At 36.7% G+C, this 20981-nt stretch overlaps 1 protein-coding gene across 10 annotated transcripts in view; it reads left to right on the top strand.

Annotated features, from left to right (window-relative positions):
- Window positions 1-20981, top strand: part of TASOR (transcription activation suppressor) — a 52858-nt gene that overhangs the window by 28319 nt on the left and 3558 nt on the right. For 3 of the 10 annotated variants that reach the window (XM_082664535.1, XM_082664541.1, XM_082664536.1), the window contains exons 12-20: window positions 4695-4767; window positions 4860-4931; window positions 5986-6687; window positions 8833-9239; window positions 10760-10901; window positions 12152-12211; window positions 16014-16927; window positions 19707-19829; window positions 20594-20753. In XM_082664535.1, coding sequence (XP_082520661.1) covers window positions 4695-4767; window positions 4860-4931; window positions 5986-6687; window positions 8833-9239; window positions 10760-10901; window positions 12152-12211; window positions 16014-16927; window positions 19707-19829; window positions 20594-20753 — 2653 coding nt within the window. The remainder of the gene's footprint in view (window positions 1-4694; window positions 4768-4859; window positions 4932-5985; window positions 6688-8832; window positions 9240-10759; window positions 10902-12151; window positions 12212-16013; window positions 16928-19706; window positions 19830-20593; window positions 20754-20981) is intronic. The other 7 variants (XM_082664539.1, XM_082664543.1, XM_082664540.1 and 4 more) reach the window with 4 other exon arrangements.

Genomic DNA, 20981 nt, shown 5'->3' with positions numbered 1-20981 from the left:
GCAGGCAGGCAAGAAGAATTTCCCTTTACTCCAGGGAGGGTCAGCCTTTTGTTCTAATCAGACCTTCAACTGATAAGACTCACCCACATTGGAGAAGGCAGCCTGCTTTACTCTGTCTATCCACATGTATATATATTTAACTCATCCAAAAATACCTGCAGAAACATCCAGAATGAAGTTTGGCCAAATATCTGGACACCCTGTGTCCCAGTCAAGTTGACACATAAAATTTATCATCATGCATAGTATTTATCCTGTAAACTTAATAAGATGAATTATATTTATCTTTTTTCAGTATTAAACTATTCCTGTGCTTCTGGCTTTAGAATACCTTCCCCCATTTTTTAAAAATACTTGGTTTGTTGTGTGAATGTTTTGTTTAGGAATTTTGTATCTGTGATGATGAGTGAGATCGACCTACAATTTTTCTTTCTCATATTGTCCTTATCTAGTTTTTATGGCAAGGTTATACTAGCTTCCCAGAATTGTAAGTGGTGTTTCCTCATTTTACAAAAGATGGATGTATATATGATGAAAGGAATCTATTCTTCGTATGTTGGGTAGCACTTAGCTGCAAAACTGTCTTTAAAATGTTTATGGGTTTATGATTCAAATTTTTTAATAGAAAACTCAGGTTTTCTATTTCTTCTCAGGTCAGTCTGGATATATTATGGGGTTTTTTGTTTCTTTAGGAAATTGTCCATTCTATGTTTTTAAATTTATTGAGCTAGAATTACTTTTATAGTTTTTTTAATAGCTGCTGTGAGTATTTTTGCAAGTAGTATTTTCATTAGGCTGTCTCTTACTAGTACTTTTCACCAGAGGTTTCTTGATTTTATTCATCTTAAGAACCAAATTTTGGTTTTGATCCTTTGTACCTTTGTTTTCCTGTTTTATTAATTTCAGCTGTCAGTTTTAGTCTACTTGGGGGGCGGTGTTATTTAGCTGTTTCTGACTTACTATGTTAGAAAAATGGGCAGTGAACTTGAGTTCTAAGTACTACTTTAGCTGCATTCTACATGGTTTTTCTTTTGTTTGTTTGTTTGTTTGTTTTGCGGTACGCGGGCCTCTCACTGTTGTGGCCTCTCCCGTTGTGGAGCACAGGCTCCGGCCGCGCAGGCTCAGCGGCCATGGCTCATGGGCCCAGCCGCTCCATGGCATGTGGGATCTTCCCGGACCGGGGCACAAACCCATGTCCCCTGCATCGGCAGGCGGACTCTCAACCACTGCGCCACCAGGGAAGCCCTACATATTTTAATATGTGGTATTTTCATTATCATCCAGTTCTAAGTAATTTTTAGTTTCCATTATGATTTCCACTTTGTCATATGATGTACAGGTATATTTTCAAATTTCCAAATGTATGAGAACACTTTTTTCTTCTTCTAATTTAATTCCATTGAAATCAGAACAGGTAATTATTTGAAATTTATTGGGATTAAAAAAAACAAAACTCTGTGGTCAGTTTTTGTACATGCCCCCTCTATATTTGAGAAAAATGTGTTTTTTTTAAATGTTAAATCCTGGGGACATAATTCTGGGTTGACAGCTATTATCTCTTAGCACTTTGACTGTATTTACTGTGATATCTTCTGGCTTCTATTTTTGTTGAGAGGTCCACTCTTAGTCTAATGATGTTTTCTTTGTAGATCATCTTTTTTTCTGGTTGTTTTTTCAGTTTTTTCTTTTTCTTTGGCGTTTTGCAGTTACATTAAATATATCTAGGTGTAGATTTCTTATTTATCTAGCTTGGTATATATTGTCTTCATATTTGTAGATTTATAGCTTTTTTTCTGGAGTATTGTTAGTCATTATCTCTGTGATTATACTTCTTCACTCTTTTTTGACTGCCTTTCTAGGACTCTGAAGCATCATGCTGTTCTCAGTGTCTGTTAACCTCTCTTGTGTTTTCTGTCTTATTCCTTTGTACTGCATTCTGAGTAATTTCATCATAGCTATCTTCTAGATTACAAATTCTGTCTTTAGTTGTGTCTAATTTGCTGTTGATTTTCGATTTCACAGAAAATATTTTTAATTTCTGAAAGCTATATTTGGTTCTTTTTGAGGTCTGCCTGACTTTTTTTTTTAAAAAACAGATTCTTGTTAATTCTTTCAGAAAGACTTATTGAGTACCTGTTGTGTACCAGTGACTGTTCTAGGAGGTAGAGATTATATTCTGATGTTCCTTGCTATTTTTTAAAATTGCATCACCATTTTAGCCGTTTTAAAGTGTACAATTCTGTGGTTTTTACTAGATTTACAATGTTGTGCAACCATTACCACTTATCTTATTCCAGAATATTTTCATCACTCCAGAAAGAAACCTCATACCCACTAAGCATTCACTTCACATTCCTTCGTCCCCTCAGTCCCTGGCAACCACTAATCTCTTCTCTCTTATGGATTGGTCTATAGTGGACATTTTATATAAGTGGAATCATGCACTATGTAGCCTTTAGTGCCTTCTTTCACTTAGCATAATACTTTTAAGGTTCATCCTTGTTGTAGCATGTATCAGTACTTCATTTCTTTTATTTCACTGTATGGATAATGTCACATTTTGTTTGCCATTCATCAGTTGGTTCCACTCTTTGGCTATTAAGAATATTTCTACTGTGAATATTTGTATGACAGTTTCTGTGTGAACATGTTTTCAGTTCTGCCATATTATTTCTTTGAACATTTCATACCTGTTTTATATATTGCATCTTTTGATTCCAATCTGCAGCCCTTGGGTATTTGAATCTATTGTTTTTGCTGAATCTCTCTTAGGGTAGCTTATTTTCTCTGAAACTTGGTAATTTAAGATTGTGAGCTTAATAGTTTACATTTTTAAAAATACTTTTTGTTTTCATACCATATTACCTGTAATGTTATCTGCAAAGCCAAAATAGTAGAATCAAGTAATATAAATCCACAGACTGGGCTAGTGTTGTTTTCTGAGGGAGAAGGAAACAGTAAGGGGTAATAAATAGAGGCATCAGTACAGAGTTCACAGGTGTTTCCTATTGCACAGGATTGAAAGTGTTTCTTTGGCTTAAAGCCACAGATATTACTGCTAGGGCTTCTGTCTGCCTGAGTGTTGTTTCTGGGTATAGATTCCCTGTGTTCCATGAGTCTCTGGGGACACTGAGTCCCCTTAGCGCACTAGGGTCTTTAGGCCACTAAGCCAGTCAGGTTAAAGAATCTGGTATTTGGAGTGGGTGAGAAGTTAAAATAATCTAATTGTTTTTTTTCTGAGCAACCACAAAACATGAAGCTCTTACTCATGTCTCCCAACTTTCTGTTCTGACAAATCAACAAGAGTTGGGCAAAATGTTAGAAGAGATATGATATATAAAACATTTTGGATAAAAGGGTTTGAGTCTGAAACAAAAATTTTGCAGATACATTGTCCACCTTACTTTTGGGTGTTCAAACAATGTTTTTATTAAGTGTAAATTGGTAGCGTAGTCACTTTAGTCCTTTACATTATTGGTTCTTACACAGACTTTGTTTACTGGAATTGTTTAAAAGGAATTTAGGTAGCACAAGTTTTCTTTCAGAATCCAGATATCCTTTTGTGTTTAGCTGCCATACTCAGTTCTTCCTTTACTTACCCTTTCTTTAATCCAAAAAATATTGTGAACTATTGCAGTAGTCTGTGAACTGAGTTCTTTGCATTACATTGTTCTCTTTCCTCCTGCAGTGCTATCAAGTTTCTTTGGGTTTTTTTTAGGGAAACACTTCAGCTCAAAAGGGTATACTCTCGAGGGCATTTCTGGCTAACCTGGCATTCTTGTCTTTTTACAATCTAGCCCATGATCTTTCTTTCTAGACTTGTCTTACATGTTTCTCCTAGTCTCTCCTCACCCTTGGCCAGTCGTAAGTACTCTGATGCCTGCAAACTGTCCATTATGTTATAACTCTGCCCTTTGTTCATGACGTTGCCTCTATTGAAATGTCTTTCCCACAACTTTAGGCTCTTGGCAATGTAGCCATCCTTCAAAATCCACCTCCCATATACTCTCAATATGTTTTCCAACCATAGACTAACTGTATTTTTTCCTTTCTGTTGCTTTGTAAATCTTTTAAAGACCTTTCCTGTCTTATCTAATTATTAATATTTCTTGTGTTACTTTCTCCACCCAATTATAACCTTCTTTTGATCAAAGGATCTTGTGCTGCTTGTCTTTCAAGTTATCTCTGGTAAGGCAAATTGCCTTACGTGTGAAAGATGTTCATTAAATATGTGAAGAATTAGATTACAGCAACACATTTCATTTGAGATTAGCCTGAACTCTTGAAAGGTAGCATTTGTGTCATCCTTGTTTTGTATCTCCAACATCCAGCACACCACCTTGGCAATTAAAAACATGTCTTTTGAATTGCTGAGGAAAATATTTGAAGTTTTTGTTTGGTTCTTGTATTTTAGCTTCAAGGAAAAATCAACAAGTTGATTTAATAGGAGAATTCTTTCAGTAATATTTTCTCATTAAAATTATGAAAACTAAGGCTTTCTTAATTGATTGGAATCCTGTTAATGAGCAGAGGGTTGGTGGAAAGAGTTTTTTAGCTAATTCAGTAGCAGTACTTTTCCTAAAAAGATGATCAGAAACTTTTTGCTTTCCTTATAATTAGTAGAAACTGCTATGTTTCTGCCTTATGGTGAATAATAATGCAAATTCAACTTCTTCCCTCTTCCAAAAATGTAGGTTCTTGTTAAACCTTTGGGAGACCGAGGATACCTTTTTCTTCTCTCTCCTTGTCAAATGGTTTCTCCATATGGTAGGTGATCTTCTCTTTAATTTTTATAATTCTCCTTTAACTTTTTAAAAGTTAAAATATATTGCTAATGAATTTCACTTTTGTTTTTTTAGAACATCATACTGCTAAGTCTCGAGTCTTACATGCTTTGTTTCTATTTCAAGAACCTAGAGGCATAGTTACTTGTAAGTTCTTTGAATATCTAAATCCATTTACATATAGATACCGACATTTTATTGAAAATTTCCAGATAACTCACTAAGCATTTTGTCTTTCTTACGTCATGTTTTGGGAGATAATGGGGGTATTAAGAGGTGTTAGCAATATAAAACACAAATTATATAACTTGTTTTTTTAACTATGAAAAATTATCTGGTTTTTGTCAGTGTTTTCACTAAGTAAATGTTGATTGTAATTGTTACAGTATTATAGCTTAGTTTTTCAGGGTTTCTATTATATGTTTTTTTTTTTTGAGCTTAGTTCATTTTTGTATTCACATTTTAGTGACTAAGTGCATCATGTGCTAGGTTAAATATTAGGCCATTCACAATTAATAAGAATTTTCATACTGTTTTAGAGAACACCATTTCTATTCACCATTTCTAAGAATGAACTTTAATGCTGTCTTAAGGTAAAGTTCTCACTGTTAGGTTAAAAATGAAATTCTCAGGAATTCCCTGGTGGTCCAGTGGTTAGGATTCCATGCTTTCAGTTTCGAGGGCTCGGGTTCAGTCCCTGGTCGGGGGAACTAAGATCCCTCAAGCGGCGTGGCACGGCCAAAAAAAATGAGATTCTCAGTGGTAGCCATTCAGTGCCTACATATCTGCTTACGGGGATAGAGAGATAGAGATAAAGTTGTTAAAACAGGAAGGAGTGACATTACTGTCATTTGCTGGACGGTCTTGCTAGGAGCCTCAGGTCTTTATTTCTCCTTACATTTTCCTTGCCACCAGTTGATGCCTAGGGACATGAAGAAGATCTTCAACGGGCAGGTGTTTTTCCCTTTAAAAATATGTTCTGCAGTTTTCATGTTTTAATTTCTTATTGGCCCATTTTAGGCTCCTGGGCTTAGAAGCATGCTATTCATATATCCCTATATAACATATATGTATTAGGGTACATACTGGTTTGGTCCACCATTAATGTATGGATGTTGTTACATTGCTTTGACAATATGTAGATCTGTACTTGACTAATTTCTTGATTGCTAACATGGTTTGCTTTTTTGTTTGTTTACAGCACAGAAAGGTTCAACCAGTGCAGCACCACAGGAGAGACGTGAGAGCATACCAGATGTATTAAAAATAACTCAGTTTTTACAGTTTGCTTTGATTCAGTGTCGAAAGGAATTCAAAAATATAAATACTATAAATTTTCATTCTGTTGTTGAAAAGTATGTAAGTGAATTTTTTAAGCGAGGTTTTGGTTCAGGTAAACGAGAGTTTATCATGTTTCCATATGATTCACGATTAGATGATAAAAAATTTTTATATTCAGCTCCAAGAAATAAATCCCATATTGATAATTGTTTGCATACCTATATTTTTCGGCCTGAAATGTATCAGTTACCTATTTATAAATTAAAAGAGCTATTTGAAGAAAATAGAAAACTTCAACAGTTTAGTCCACTTTCAGATTATGAAGGCCAAGAAGAAGAAATGAATGGTACAAAAATGAAATTCGGAAAACGAAATAACTCAAGGGGTGAAACTATTACACCTGGAAAGCAGAAGTCATCTCACTCTTTGGATTATGATAAGGATAGAGTCAAAGAATTGATTAATTTAATTCAGTGTAGGAAAAAAAATGTGGGTGGGGACTCAGACAAAGAAGATATGAGAAGCAAAACTGTCTTGAAGAGGAAGCTTGAGGATCTACCTGAAAATATGAGAAAGCTCGCCAAAACCAGTAATTTATCTGAAAATTGCCATCTGTATGAAGGTAAAATATCAGAATTGTTTTTATATAGTATAAAAGTAACAACCAAAAACACAGTAAAGTAGTTCTGTCCTTTCTCCTCATACAAGGGTTTGCTAATTATAGCCTGAGAGCCAATCTAGGCAGTCCCCTGTTTTTATAAAGGAACTTTTGCTGCCAATCTCAGCTTCTGTATTCGTTTTTCAAAGACTGGCCACGTCCAGCCTGGGTAGCCATGTTTCCCACTCTCCTTGGTTAAGGCACTTTTCTCAGAACATGTCATGGTCAGCCCTTTACTTCTTTCTTTTTTCCTGAAGCATCTTTCATTTCTCTCAAGGCTCATATCTTTGCAGTTCATAACCCTCCTTAGCTTTCTGGCTGTTCTCCTCCTTGATGGTTTTCATCTCCTTTAGCTTATGCTGGATTTCTGCTCTGTGCTGAACCTGACGGTGCTTACTGATCCATACTGTCTAATACTGTTGGCCTGTGTCTTGAGAGTTAAGTGCTTACTATGTGCTAGCTGCTTTACATGTATGGACTCATTTAGTTCTTGATTGGTAGACATTATTATCCTTATTTTACAGATGAGGAAGCCATCTCAGAGAAGTTAAATAATTTTACCTAAAGTTATGAGTTCACTGATCCATGTTTGAACTCACTTCTGACTAACTCCAAACATTGTTCCTAAAGTCAGCTATATTTCCTAGCACTGAACACATAATAGGCAAGGTACTTAAATTTTGGCACCATTTTAGCTGATAATTGGCAAATTTGTATGTGTGAAAAAATATTTGTGGGTGGAAATCGGGCTTTATCAGTAATTAAAATGGTGGGAAAGCTATGCTGGTTATAATAGACCAAAGGAGAAATGGGGCAGGGGAAAAGGGGTAGATAGGTTAAAGTAGAACTAGTGATAGTCAGAGTTGCATATCTAGGTGTTCCTCACTTGTGTTTGTTTCTTATCATTTTGCACACTTTATTTCTGATCCTGAAAGTAGAGATTTAAAGGTTAGATTCTAACTTTTAAAACATTCTGATCTTGATTTGGTGGTGAGCCCACTCATTAAGAGGTAGCCTTCTGTCTCCCCTACTGCCTTTAACATCAACTTTTTAAAGTATGAATTATATACAATGTACTCATTTTAAGTGCACAGTCTAATGAGTTTTTTTATAGCTGTGTTACCACTACTCCAATATATAGGACATTTTTCATTACCCCCAAATGTTGCCTTGTTCTTCTTTGTAGTTTATCTCATTCCACTCCACCGCTGATCTGCTTTCTGTCTCTATAGATTATTTTGCCTTCTCTATAATTTCATATAATTAGAATCATACAGTATGTACCCTGTTGTTTCTAACTTTTTTTTTGCCTGTGGTACATATACACTACCTAAATCGGAATCCTGATATCTACCCTGGCTCTACCCTCCTTCAGCATTAAAGCACATGCCTTTCTGAATGTCTCCTCCCTTTGCAAGTTTTTAAATATACTGGTGGTGCAGATAACCCAGATTTATACCTGCTTGGAGCCATGTCTAACATGTTTTCTCTCATAGTCCTTTTTGTTCTTAGTGCAAGATTGGTGTAGATTTCTTTGGGGTGATTTTGTATCTCTAATATCTCAGCTTTGTTATGAATTAAGTAATCTAGTCATTTAAGATAAAGCTTAGATTATGAAAAGGTTAGCCAGTATTTTACGTACAGAATGGGAGAGATCAAAATCAGATAAAATCATGGGTTTTTGTTGTTTTTATATTTTTAGAAGATTTAAGAGTAATCTGCATACCCTTCTCTAACATTTTGCAAAATAGTTGTGTAGGTATTTTTCTATTGTCAAGTACCTCACTGATTTTAGGATTTTGGTGATAGAGTTTAAGGTAACTACAGTACAGTTATTTATATATATTATCCATATTACCAACATAATATTTGAGCTCATTTTTAATAGAATTTTCAAATTATGATGAAAATAAACCTTCATTTAATGGGAATTTTGACCTGTGTGCAAAATTTTAGAACCAGTCATATTTGGAAAGTAAGGGACGGATATACCTGTAAACTCTAAGCAGGTGGTTTGATTGAGTTCCTGCCTATAAATGTTATATGATAATTAATTTTTATGCTTGCCTTCCAGACTTTAAGAGATGTCTCTTTCTCTTTTCCCTTCAGAGTCTCCACAGCCTGTTGGCTCACTTGGGCATGATGCTGACTTGAGACGGCAGCAGCAGGATACCTCTAACTCTAGCATTGCTGACATCCATAGGTTGTTTAATTGGCTATCAGAAACACTAGCAAATGCACGTCATTCTGATGCATCCCTGACAGACACAGTCAACAAGGCCTTAGGATTGAGCTCTGATGGTGCCTATGAAGAGATGAGGCAAAAGCATGAATATGAGTTGAACTCTACCCTGGATAAGAAAGAATATGAGCAGCCTACTGGTGTAAAAATGGAAAGTGCACATTTTAAGGATACTCAGAGCCCACTGCTAGAAGTTGATACATCATCTTTAAAGTATCCTCTTGCTGTTTCTACCAGTGAAGTAGGCACTGACCATAAACTACATTTGAAAGACGTAAGCCTATATCTATTGGTTATCTTTGTTTGCTTTTGTGAATGTGTGTATGAAAGGGAGGATGTGGGGGGAATTCCCTGGTGGCCCAGTGGTTAGGACTCTGCGCTTCCATTGCAGGGGGCCACGGGTTTGATCCCTGGTCAGGGAACTAAGATCCCACATGCTGCATGGCACAGCCAAAAAATTTTTTTAAGAATTAAAAAAAAAAGGGTGAATGTGCTTGTTTTTCCTTTTCACAAAGAAATGATACACATTTCAGTAATGCTGTCTGTGCAGGATAGTATTTCTAAGTTATTCCTTGTTACACAGAGATAAACGCAGAAGTGTTTTCCTTCCTGCTCATAAGCTTTATGTGTAGTCTGAAATTTACCATTGTGTTAAAGTGAAGGCTGGACCATCTATTTGTCAGGAATGGCTTACTGGAGTTAATTCTCTATCATTTCATAATAAAATTGAGTCCTCAAAACACTGGCTTTCTGCTGGCAGTACCAGAACCCATAGGTGAGGCAGATGAGGTGACCAAAGTCAGTGTACCAGTTAGAAACAAGGTTAAATACTTTGTATTTCTCATGCAATGGAAAATGAGTGGCCTTTAGGATTACCTCTGAGGTAACCCTCAGCCATGCTTGACAGGGCATCCAGTTTATGATAGGTGCTTAGAGTACTGATATCTAGCTGAGAAGTAGCCTAATCTCCCCAGCTCCCCCCTTCCCAAGAAGTGGTTGCATCACTTGGGGAACTGTACCAGGATCGCACCATGTTCCTAAAAACTTGTTCCTAATTTACTTTCTTCCATTTTTCTCTTCCCTGTCTTTGAGTAAAAGTCATATGCATCATGGGACTTCCCTGGCTGTCCAGTGGTTAAGACTCTGCTTCCACTGCAGGGGGCACGGGTTCGATCCCTGATCAGGGAACTAAGATCCTGTATGCTACGTGGCTCAGCCAAAAGAAAAAAAATTTTTTTAAAGTCATATGCATGTCCCCAGTCTTCCTACATGTAGTTTTGGGATATTTATTTTATGGGGAGGATGAAGACAGGGATCTCAGTTGGAGGCATGTGTAAGGTAGGCACTAAGAAACTAACCTATATTGTTACCATTTCCTGACATATTTAAAACTCTAAATTGTGTTGATGGGGGCATGGACCAAACCCAGCCCACTGCCTATTTTTGTAACTAAAATTTGATTGGAACACAGTCATGCCCATTCATTTAGGTATTGCTTATGGCTGCTTTTGCATTTCAATGGCAGAGCTGAGTATCTGGCCTGCAAAGCCTAAAATATTGGGTGCTTTACTGAAAAAGTTTACCAACCTCTGCTGTAAATCAAACAATTACGTTTTGAGAGAAAAAATTATGTTCTAGTTTGAGATTAGAGCATTATAACTTCACCATATTGATTTTACTTGCTTGTAATGTTCAGGTTGAAGTTTGTAAATTTGCTGTGAAAAAATAGTTGTTTTTTCTTGACATTAAAATTAATTAAAAAGAAAGGTATTGAATCTGTACTCTAATTTTTAGGATCCAAATTTAATTAGCATGAGTAATTTTGAAGATTGCAGTTTGTGTCCCACTGTTCCCATTGAACATGGATTCCGTAGACAATCTAAGTCAAATAATGTTGAAGAGACTGAAATACATTGGAAACTGATTCCAATTACAGGTAAGAACAAGTATACTGGGACTTAGGTTTGCTTGGTTTTACTTAGGGACCAGTTTCCTGAAGGGTTTTGTCTTTTCTAGATTCCACTCTTGGGTCTTGCTTGGCTCTGACATCTTCGGTATCTTATTTTTGAGCAATGTGATATTCATCATTGAGTGTTGCTGTTCTTGGTCAGTATCTGCAAAAGAGCCTATTAAAAACAGAGGGATTTAAAATATCCTTACTCTCCCGATGGAGTTGGACATGCAACTTGCAAATGAAAATTGTTATCAGAAATTGGGTTTCTAATAAGGTGAGGTAGCTGCAGAGATGAAATGAGGGTCTTTGGGCAGCCAATTATATGCTGTCTTCTCAAATTATTAAACTTCACAAGCTGTCGTCTAAGAAGTGGTCATGTTAAGGTTCATCTGTTTGAAAGAAATTTGAGTTCTTAATATTGGAGAATTTGAGAGAAATTGGATCATTGTAGAGAATGGCCTGAAATGATTAAATGTAAATATCCCTAGAAAACTTATTGAACCATGAGGCAAGAATATAGTTTAGCAGATGTTGAAAGATCATTTTGCAGTATTCTAATTTCTCTGTACAAACACATACACACACATATGCAGATACTGTTAATATTCCAAGTTCTTATTCATCTTCGTTAGCTAAGCATTTGGGGAAATATTTCCAGGGCACATCTTTTCCATTCCTAGATCTTTATTTAACCTTTAAAAAGGAAAACAAACAGTTTTTGCTAGAAAGTCGACTGAAATATACTTTCTAGCTTGTGACCTAGAAGCTACTGAGACCTCCAAGGACTCTGCAAAGAATTTCTAAAACTTGATGAGTTTCCATGGGCTTCAGCACCATTCTCTACTTAGTACCTTATCAGAGAGGGCAAGAGGCCTAGAAGTGATCGTAGAGCGGCAGCTGGTACTCCTGACCTGGAGAAGTTGGCTTGAGTTGGAAAAACAGAATAGGGGAGTAGTCTGTACAAGGTGATTATCCTAACCTTCCTCATTTAGACACCTTCATAGCTGGTTTCAGAGCCATTTGAAGGCACAACATCTAGGTGTTGATATTCCATCATCACCTGAATGGAAAGGGAAGCAACTTCCCATTTCTTAATGAGCCTTCAGGATTATTTTAGGCAGAAGAGGGAATACTTGAATTTGTTAGCATTTGGGGTTATCTGAAAGGTGCTTTAAAAGGTTGTCACCAGTACCTGAAGAGAGTCTACAAATCTAATGGATGCTTTCCCTCAGGAGGGAATGCAAGAAGCCCAGAAGACCAGCTGGGGAAACATGGTGAGAAACAAACACCAGGTGAGAAGGCTCTCTTTGCTTTTCCTCCCAATGTGCCCTTCTTCAGAATTGCTACTTGCAGTTCTGGTCCTCTATCTGGAGGGCATCAGTTTAAGTCTGTTAATTACAGAAAATTTGGACAATATCATATTTGTATTTAAATCATTAATTGATTTATATCAAATATTCTTATACAAAGAATGTATTCAAGGGAGTCACTGAATATTCATAGAGATTAAGTTTTTTTGACCTACAGTAGATTCTGTCTGATATGATGACTTGGGAAGACCAGAATATTTTTCTTAATCCATTTCTACAGGACATCTTACGAGAAGCAGTCTTCGAGTTTCTCTTAAATTTAAAAAATAAGAGGAGGTGAGGCCATGTATCATTTAGGTACATTATTCCTAATCTTGAATTTTTTTGACTCAATTCTTCTTTTGCTAATTGTAAAGCTAATTTCTGCAGATAGTCTAAGAGATTAGGAAACTTTTGGATTCCAGAAACATTTATAGATATTACTGATTAGCTAGTTGTAGTAGGTGCCTAGAAGACAGTCTCTTTTGCCTAAACTCAAGTCAATTCAGCATCCCTGCAGATGGCCATAGGCAGATTCTTCTTGGTTGGAGTTTGGTCTGCGTCTTTTTTGTTTCCATTTCATTTTGTCTTACTCTTTCAGAAATCTTGTGGTGGTGTTTTTTTTAATTCGGAAGAAAAGCTAAATGACTAATTTTAGTAGATCTTTATGGTTATTCCTCTCTTTTGGGAATTAAGAAAAACTTTGAGTTAATAGTTTTCTTCAAGATGATCTTTCTCTCCTCCTAGGAAAAGACGATTGAAAAAAACAAAGCAGGAAGAACAGATATATTGCTATGACATACAGGAAAGTGCATAAATCTTTAGTAGACAGCTTGATGAATTCTTACATATGTAAACACTTAGGTGACCACCACCCAAATCAAGATGTAGAACATTTTCAGTACCCCAGCAGGTCGTCTTCTGCACCTCCCAGTCAGTATTCTTCCTGCCCCAAACCGTAACCACTAATCTGACTTCTTTTGCTATACATTAGTTTTTACCTACTCTTGAATTTAAGATAGATGGAACCTACTACATATGTCCTCTTTTGGTTTTGGCTCTTTCACACAACAATATGTCTAAGATTCATGTAAGTTTTGCTTCTATCAGTGATTCTTTCTCATTGGGAGAATCAGGTATCTTGTTTATGCTTCATAATGCTCCATCAGCATCTGCAGTCTTTATTTGGCATACCATCTTCATATTTTGTGGTTAAAAGTATAAAAATCCAAGTGATGCTACTTTTTGAGAACTCGCCACTCCCCTTGCATTTAAAAGTCAAAGTACCACAATGCCTGAATGATAGTTAGTAGAAAACATGTATTATTATAGATATTGATATGTTTCTTTTAAATCATTTATTGAAGACATTTTAAAAATAATAAAGTTGTCTATCTTAATAATAAAAATTATATGGGGGAAATCTGTACAAAGTAAAATTAGATGGTGATCATTTGCATTTTCAAAAGGGATTTGGTTTAGAGTTTTTTAATATGGAAAATTTCCCATGTTGATTTAAGTTATATTTCAGCTTAAAAACATTTCCTTTATCTGTAGCCCTTCAGGAATAAGCTTACTGGGAGACTTCCCTGGTGGTCCAGTGGTTAAGACTCCACACTTCCACTGCAGGGGGCACGGGTTCGATCCCTGGTTGGGGAACTAAGATCCCGCATGCCTCATGGTGCAGTTACTTAAAAAAAAATTTTTTTAGAAAAAAAAATTTAGGAATAACTTTATTGGTCTCAACTATAGCTGAGATATTTGGGAGAATGTATTCAAGTATTTTTAATAACAAACCACTCAGAAGTTTTAAAATTACACGTGGTCCTTCCCAACTCATTTGTTTTACAAGATGCAAGTAAGACATTTTATCTGAATAAATCAGATATTTGACATGGTACATAATTCAAGAAATACAAAACTACTTCAAAAAATAAGTCTTCCACCCCTAGGCCAGACACTTAGTTTCACCCCATTGATCAACCTCTGTTATAGATTTTATTTTTTTCGTGGTGGTGTTTTTTTTTTTGGCCACGTTGCACAACTTGCAGGATCTTAGTTCCCCGACCAGGGATTGAACTTGAGCTCCAGCAGTAAGAGCGCCAAGTCCCAACCACTGGACCGCCAGGGAGTTCCCTGTTACAGATTTCTTACGTACTCATGCTGACATTTCACATGTGCACTAAACCCCATGTTGCAGATTTACGAAGGGCATTCAGTATTTCTGAATTATTTTATGGAAGTTGAATTTTCTGGTTTATCAATTTTATACAGTTGTAATTCTTACCCTGGTACGTTGGATATTTTGCTCCCCTTCTCTTCTTTGACCTACAGACCTACTGTATGGTCTTACCATGCTGACAGGTGCCTTTGCAGTACTTAATGGGTGCAGTGGTTCATGGTAACCGCTGGGGTTGGTAGCAAAATGTTATAACCTAAATGCTGCTTAGGCTGTTTAAACCTTTGGAAAAGTGTGAGTGTAGGGAAAATCAAAACTGAATTTTTTGTAGAGAGGGGTTACACTGCTATACCTGGGTGCAGACTTGAATAGGGAGTTCACTATACCTTAAAAGTACTATAGTTTTGAAAACTATACCTATGTGTGGACTTTCTGATCTAGAGGTAACATTTTATATACTACAACAGCAATTTGTTAGGGAATGTTGGCTAAGATTTAAGAAAAATTAGTACTTTTTTAAAGGATAAAATTGTATAATATGAACTTGTAGGGAAAAATAATGAAAAGTTTGTTTTTTTGTGAAATAAAGTATTACTATAAATTGCTGTTAAATGTATTTTCCCCATGTTTTTTAAAAAGGGATTTAGGGTTCCTGTTTTGAAATGTAGTTTCAAGAACATATGTGTTTGAATTTAGGATTTGTGAGTGGAAAAAAGTACGTTCTTACGGATTGAGCTAGTTGTCAAGGATCACGGGTTATCGTACTTTCATTAGCATCAGCTAGCTTGATGATGTCTTCATCTCATATGGGGTAAATAGCTATTATGATTTCTCTTGGAATGATTTCCAAACAAAATAAAAATACTGAACAAAAGTGCTATCAAAAGTATTACTGTTAATGCAGCTATGAAATTATGTTCTCTTCCTATATGACTGAGACTTTCTTTTCCTGATAAATTGAAGTCCCTAACATTGTAGCAAATCCACTAAGCAACCCCATATGTAAGAGCAAATCTGAAAACAGATAAAATTAATTATCCTAGATCCTGAATGCAACTCTTAACTTGATGACTTATTCCCACAGCATTTCAGCTTGGCATTCTTTCAGTTGCCTTACACTCAAAATTTTCCTATTAAGGAGGTATTACCTTAGTGGACATTACTTGGCAAAGAATATAGGGGTTGAGCAAGCTGTTGAAACTGACTATTCTGCTTAAAGCATGTCTGTTAAAGTCAGATCTGCAGAAAGGTAGGGAAGCAGAAATAAACAAGTGACTTAATTTGTATTGATGTTAAATTGGCCCTTGTTTGAATACTTCAAAAGGAATCAAAGAAAGTAACATTCAGACTTGCCACTCTAGCTACTGAAATACAAAGACCAGCCATAAATAAGTAGGGCACATAGGAAATAGGTTCACACCATTATCTGAGGTTTTTATTCTACCTTCCAATGCATAGTTTGTTCTAAATATATACTTGACCTGGCATTTTTTTTCTTTGTTAGTTTGTATTTTCAGATGTTATTATTTTGGATTGCTTTTGTAATAATAAACTCTTCCCATATAGGTATGAAATCACCAGAAGAACAACTGGTGTGTCTGCCACCACAGGAGGCCTTTCCTAACGACCCCCGGGTAATAAGTAGACAGAGAAGTTCTGATTATCAGTTTCCATCCTCTCCATTTACAGACACACTAAAGGGCACCACTGAGGATGACGTGTTGACAGGTCAGGTGGTGACAGTGGAGGAGCAGTGTGTGCCAGCAGCAGAACCGCCTGCAATGAGTGAAACCACAGAAAGGACAGTGTTAGGAGAGTACAGTCTCTTTTCTAGGAAGATAGAAGAGATTCTGAAGCAGAAGAATGTTTCATATGTCAGCAGAATTTCCACACCTACCTTTTCAACACAAGAGAAGATGAAACGGCTTTCTGAGTTCATATATTCTAAGACTTCCAAAGCTGCTGTACAGGAGTTTGTAGATGGCTTGCATGAGAAACTAAATACTGTTATCAAAGCATCAGCCAAGGGTGGGAATTTGCCAGCAGTCAGTCCTAATGATTCTGGTACTAAGATAGCATTGAGCCCTCTGGGAAGGCATGTCATACCAGTTTCCTCAAGCGACTTCAACAATAAACACCTCCTTGAGCCACTTGGTAGTGATCCTCTGAAAGACACCAACTCTAATGAGCAGCCTTCCTCTTCGGCTTCGGGTTTAACTGAAGCAGAAGTGAACCAGCCACACCATGCCACAGAGCCAGTGGTGACTTCTGATCATACTGCCCGGGAACCAGTAGAAAAAGAAACAAAATCGCCCAGTGATGTAAACATTTCTGCCCAACCAGCTCTTTCAAACTTTATAAGCCAGTTAGAACCTGAAGTATTTAACAGTTTGGTTAAAATCATGAAAGATGTCCAGAAAAATACTGTGAAATTTTATATTCATGAAGAAGAGGAGAGTGTGCTCTGTAAAGAAATAAAGGTAACTAAATGAGAAGGTAATTGTAATGCTGTCTAAACTTCTCTTGTTGGGTCTGAGCTCTATAAAATGGATTTTTGTTTTTAGGTGTTGACCATATTATTTTCATAATTTGATGCAGAGTGGAATAAAAGACTAGTAAGTTTCAACTGAATTTCAACTGGTGATCTAAATGTCTTAGAATTTTTAATCTTGTTTTGCATAGTGTCATTTTAAAGACCAGTTGTATACATATTGCAGATACCTTTAAATTGTTGATTTAAAGATTTTCAATGTTTCTTACTGGGTTTTTAACAAAGGGGAGGGAAAGATGCAGAGAAATGAAGTTGTCAGTGTTTACCTCAGGGGGTTTTATCAATCAGGTAGAAAAATAAAACTGTCCAGGATGACCTAATGATGATATCTTTTGGCATTTCTTGATGCCCTGGTCATGCCAGGTTTCCCAATAGCCCTTATTATCAAAAAACATGGTGATCCTGAAACACTTCCCCAGTCATGAAAGATTCCTCCTTGCAAGGTATGTGTTTTGTACTGAAGCTATGGAGTAGACTGGCGTTTCAGGCATTTGGTTTAAAAAAATACACACATAGAGAGAGGTATGTAAAATCTGTAACAATAGATATGTAATTTATAACACATGGGACAATTAGTGGTTTAATGTTGCCAATTAGTATTCACTAAACTGTATAGCATTTTAATTCCTTAAGGGAATGCCTTGGTTTTTTTTGTTTTGTTTTGTGGGGTTTTTTTTGCGGTATGCAGGCTTCTCACTGTTGTGGCCTCTCCCGTTGCGGAGCACAGGCTCCGGACGTGCAGGGCCAGCGGCCATGGCTCACGGGCCTAGCCGCTCCGCGGCATGTGGGATCTTCCCGGACCGGGGCAGAAACCCGCGTCCCCTGCATCGGCAGGCGGACTCTCTCAACCACTGCGCCACCAGGGAAGCCCGGGAATGCCCTAGTTTTTAAAATAAATGCCTGCTCCTATTTATGGAATTTACTTACCATGATAAGTTTCTGCTTTTTTAGTTAGAGGAAGCATAGGGGACTATAAATAAGTGGCGTATAGCCAGAGTGGCCCAGAAACTCCATGCTTTGACATGTCCTCAGCCTTTTGTCAGTTTGAGGATCTCTTTGACGTCAGCATGTTTCACGTGATGTGTTGATGAGAATGTGAAGAGCATGGAAATGGGGGCAACAGAGTGCTCAGTGTGCTGCCTTTACCAATTCCCTGTAGTTTCTTGGGAAGATGAAACCAGATTTACCAGGAATTTTTTGGTTGCATTTTTGCCCTGTATGATTGAACATTGAGCTTCTCAACATTCTTCCACCCCCAGCAACATGTTTCCAGCTCTTTGGGGCATAGCTACATGGTGGTGTAGGGCTAGATGAGAGAGTGGGTTGGGCACAGTTCCCAGTGTGCTCACCATTACTCCATCTCCTCCCATTGCATTTTAGAAATTGATTGTAACACACTTGTGGGAAATGTGTTTACTTATGAATGGTGCTTTTAATCCATTCTGGCTTAGAATAAATCATATTTCTGCTATTTATTTTATGTAGAAGAAGAAAAGGATGCTGTGTGTTTTATAAATATGATAGGAAATCAGATCAGCACTTTTAATTCTTTTATTCAATATCCATTGGAAATTTTCTAGCAGAAATGTTACAGTATAGTACAGGACTTTATGAATAAAATTTTAAACTTCCTAAATATTTCTGGAGTCAAATTGATTTGTTACTTTATGAGTTAAAGTGTCTTATTTAACACAAACTTGCATTTAAAATTTCTTAATGTAAAAAGACCAAAAATTACAAGCAGGCCTATCAGACAATAATTTACTTTTTCATAACCTGATTGTAAACTGCTCTGAGATTTGCCCAGAGGCTTTAGAAGTTAGAGCAAAATCAAACACTGTAGAAGATGCTTCTTTAGGGCTACATAGAAGTATCCTCTTTGGGTGTGACACTTGTAGACAGCTCTTGAAAGACTGATTGTGAGGCATCCTTGGTTTAGATTTATGGTTATCTAACCAGCGTGCCAACCTTGAGAAAATTAATCTGCTCCTGTATCTGTGAAATGAGGAATGTGACTTTCAGAATCCTGCAGTTTGCTTCAGAGTTCAGGATTCCCCCAGCAAGCAAAGAGAATTCTGCTGGGACTGGCTCTCTTGTGTCCTTTGAAAGGTAGTACCGTGTCAGCAGCATGGAAGGATGTGTTAGATGGGAGAGTGTTTTGTTTGAAGATGTAAACTTGACAGGCATGGCTAATTAATATGTAAGTAACGTTGTACATACTGAAGCTCTGTATGAATGATCCTGGGGCTGTTGTGAGTTAAAGGAACTACAGTAGTCATAAAAGTGCTTTTTAACTCTGAAGGAGTATACCGGTAACACTGCTGCAGAGAATCAAGGGCCTGCTTCAAAAGGAAAGGAAAATGGGAGTGAGAGAGTGGTTAATGACTGAGCTCTGGATTGCCCAGAATAAGTAATAAGAGTTAAGAACCTGGGCTAATCCATTGCTTTTCTGGTTCTGTTACCCCAAGCTAGCATTTACTTGGCTTTGACTGCATAGTGTCGTAACATTGTGATTGTGACCAGTTAAGGTCTGAGCTTCAGAGTCTTCTCTAAGAGTGGACTTGATCTCTGAGGTCCCTAGTGTAAGGGCATCATTATTAGTGGTCTAGTAGTAGTTAAACTTAACTACTTTATCTTGCATTTCTCGTGTTAAATGGATGTTTGCAAAAAAGCTTTTAAATGTTGATTTAGTTTTTTTTCTTTAACAGGAATATCTTATCAAATTAGGCAATACAGAGTGTCATCCAGAACAGTTTTTGGAAAGAAGATCAAAATTAGATAAACTATTGATTATTATTCAAAATGAAGACATTGCAGGTTTCATTCACAAGGTAGACTATTAAGCTGAATTCTTTGCTTATTTTGGTTGTAAAAAATCCCTACTATCTTTGAGACTAAAGCTGTTTGTTTTTAAAATATCCTCATAAGCTTTAAAGGAGATAAAACTTTGAGGTTGGGAGGTTTAGGACTTGAGACCTAAACTACCCTCTGTGAATCAGCTCATGAGATTCATATTTATACCTCTACAAAATTTTAAATTGTGGCATATCACAGATCTTACCTATCGCTTAAATGGTCAAGACTAAGAATACTGACTCCTTGAATGCCATTGGGTCTGCTGACTCTCTTTATATTGTTATCACCTTTATTTGTATGTCCTAGGTAAAACCTGTCTGTACCCCCTCTTTGCTGAAGCAGTCCCCCTTTCCCTTGGGTTTGGAGGTACCCCGTCTAGTCTTAGGAGACTGTCTCAAGTCCTACTGCTCTTTGAAGTCTTTCCTGTTTCAGTCCGTAGGCTGCTGCCTCATTTGAATTCGGACTGTACTCACAGGGCCAGGCAAGTTAGCATTTGTCATTCTGTGTTTCCAGGTCTCTTGTTAAGTGCCTCTTCCTTAGAGAGTTCTGTTCAAGGTAGATGCCCAGTACATAAATGTTGGTTTGTATATTTAGAAATAATGTTGGAAATATTGTTTTTGTGCTTGACTTTGCAGAGACAACACACTAATATAGGTGAGCCATAGTACATCTAATGTAGGTTACTTCACACTTGGGTCTGTCTGTCCTTATTTCTATTTTTATTTTGGTATTTAAATAGGTACCTGGCTTGGTGACTTTAAAGAAGCTTCCTTGTGTTAGTTTTGCTGGTGTTGATAGTTTGGATGATGTTAAAAATCATACATACAATGAGTTATTTGTATCTGGAGGTTTTATCGTTTCTGATGAATCCATTCTAAATCCAGAAGTAATCACAATTGGTAAGATTTATTTATTCTTTTAAGCATGTAACTTATGTCTTTTCTAGGTTTTTCTCATTAGTGACTCACTCATACTTTAATGCATTGTCCATTCTGCCAGTTGCAGATAACTAGTACATTTCCATCATTTTTTGAGCTTTTATTATCTCAGATTTCTTTCCCATTCTTTTACTCTTTACGAATAATTTCCTCTTAAGTCTGGTATAAAGCAGGGCTCTCTGTACCTAC

The sequence above is a fragment of the Grampus griseus genome (genome assembly GCF_964374135.1).
Source record: "Grampus griseus genome assembly, chromosome: 10".
Taxonomy (NCBI): Eukaryota; Metazoa; Chordata; class Mammalia; order Artiodactyla; family Delphinidae; genus Grampus; species Grampus griseus.
Note: the sequence above shows the minus strand (reverse complement) of the source record. Positions and strands in the feature narration are given on the sequence as shown.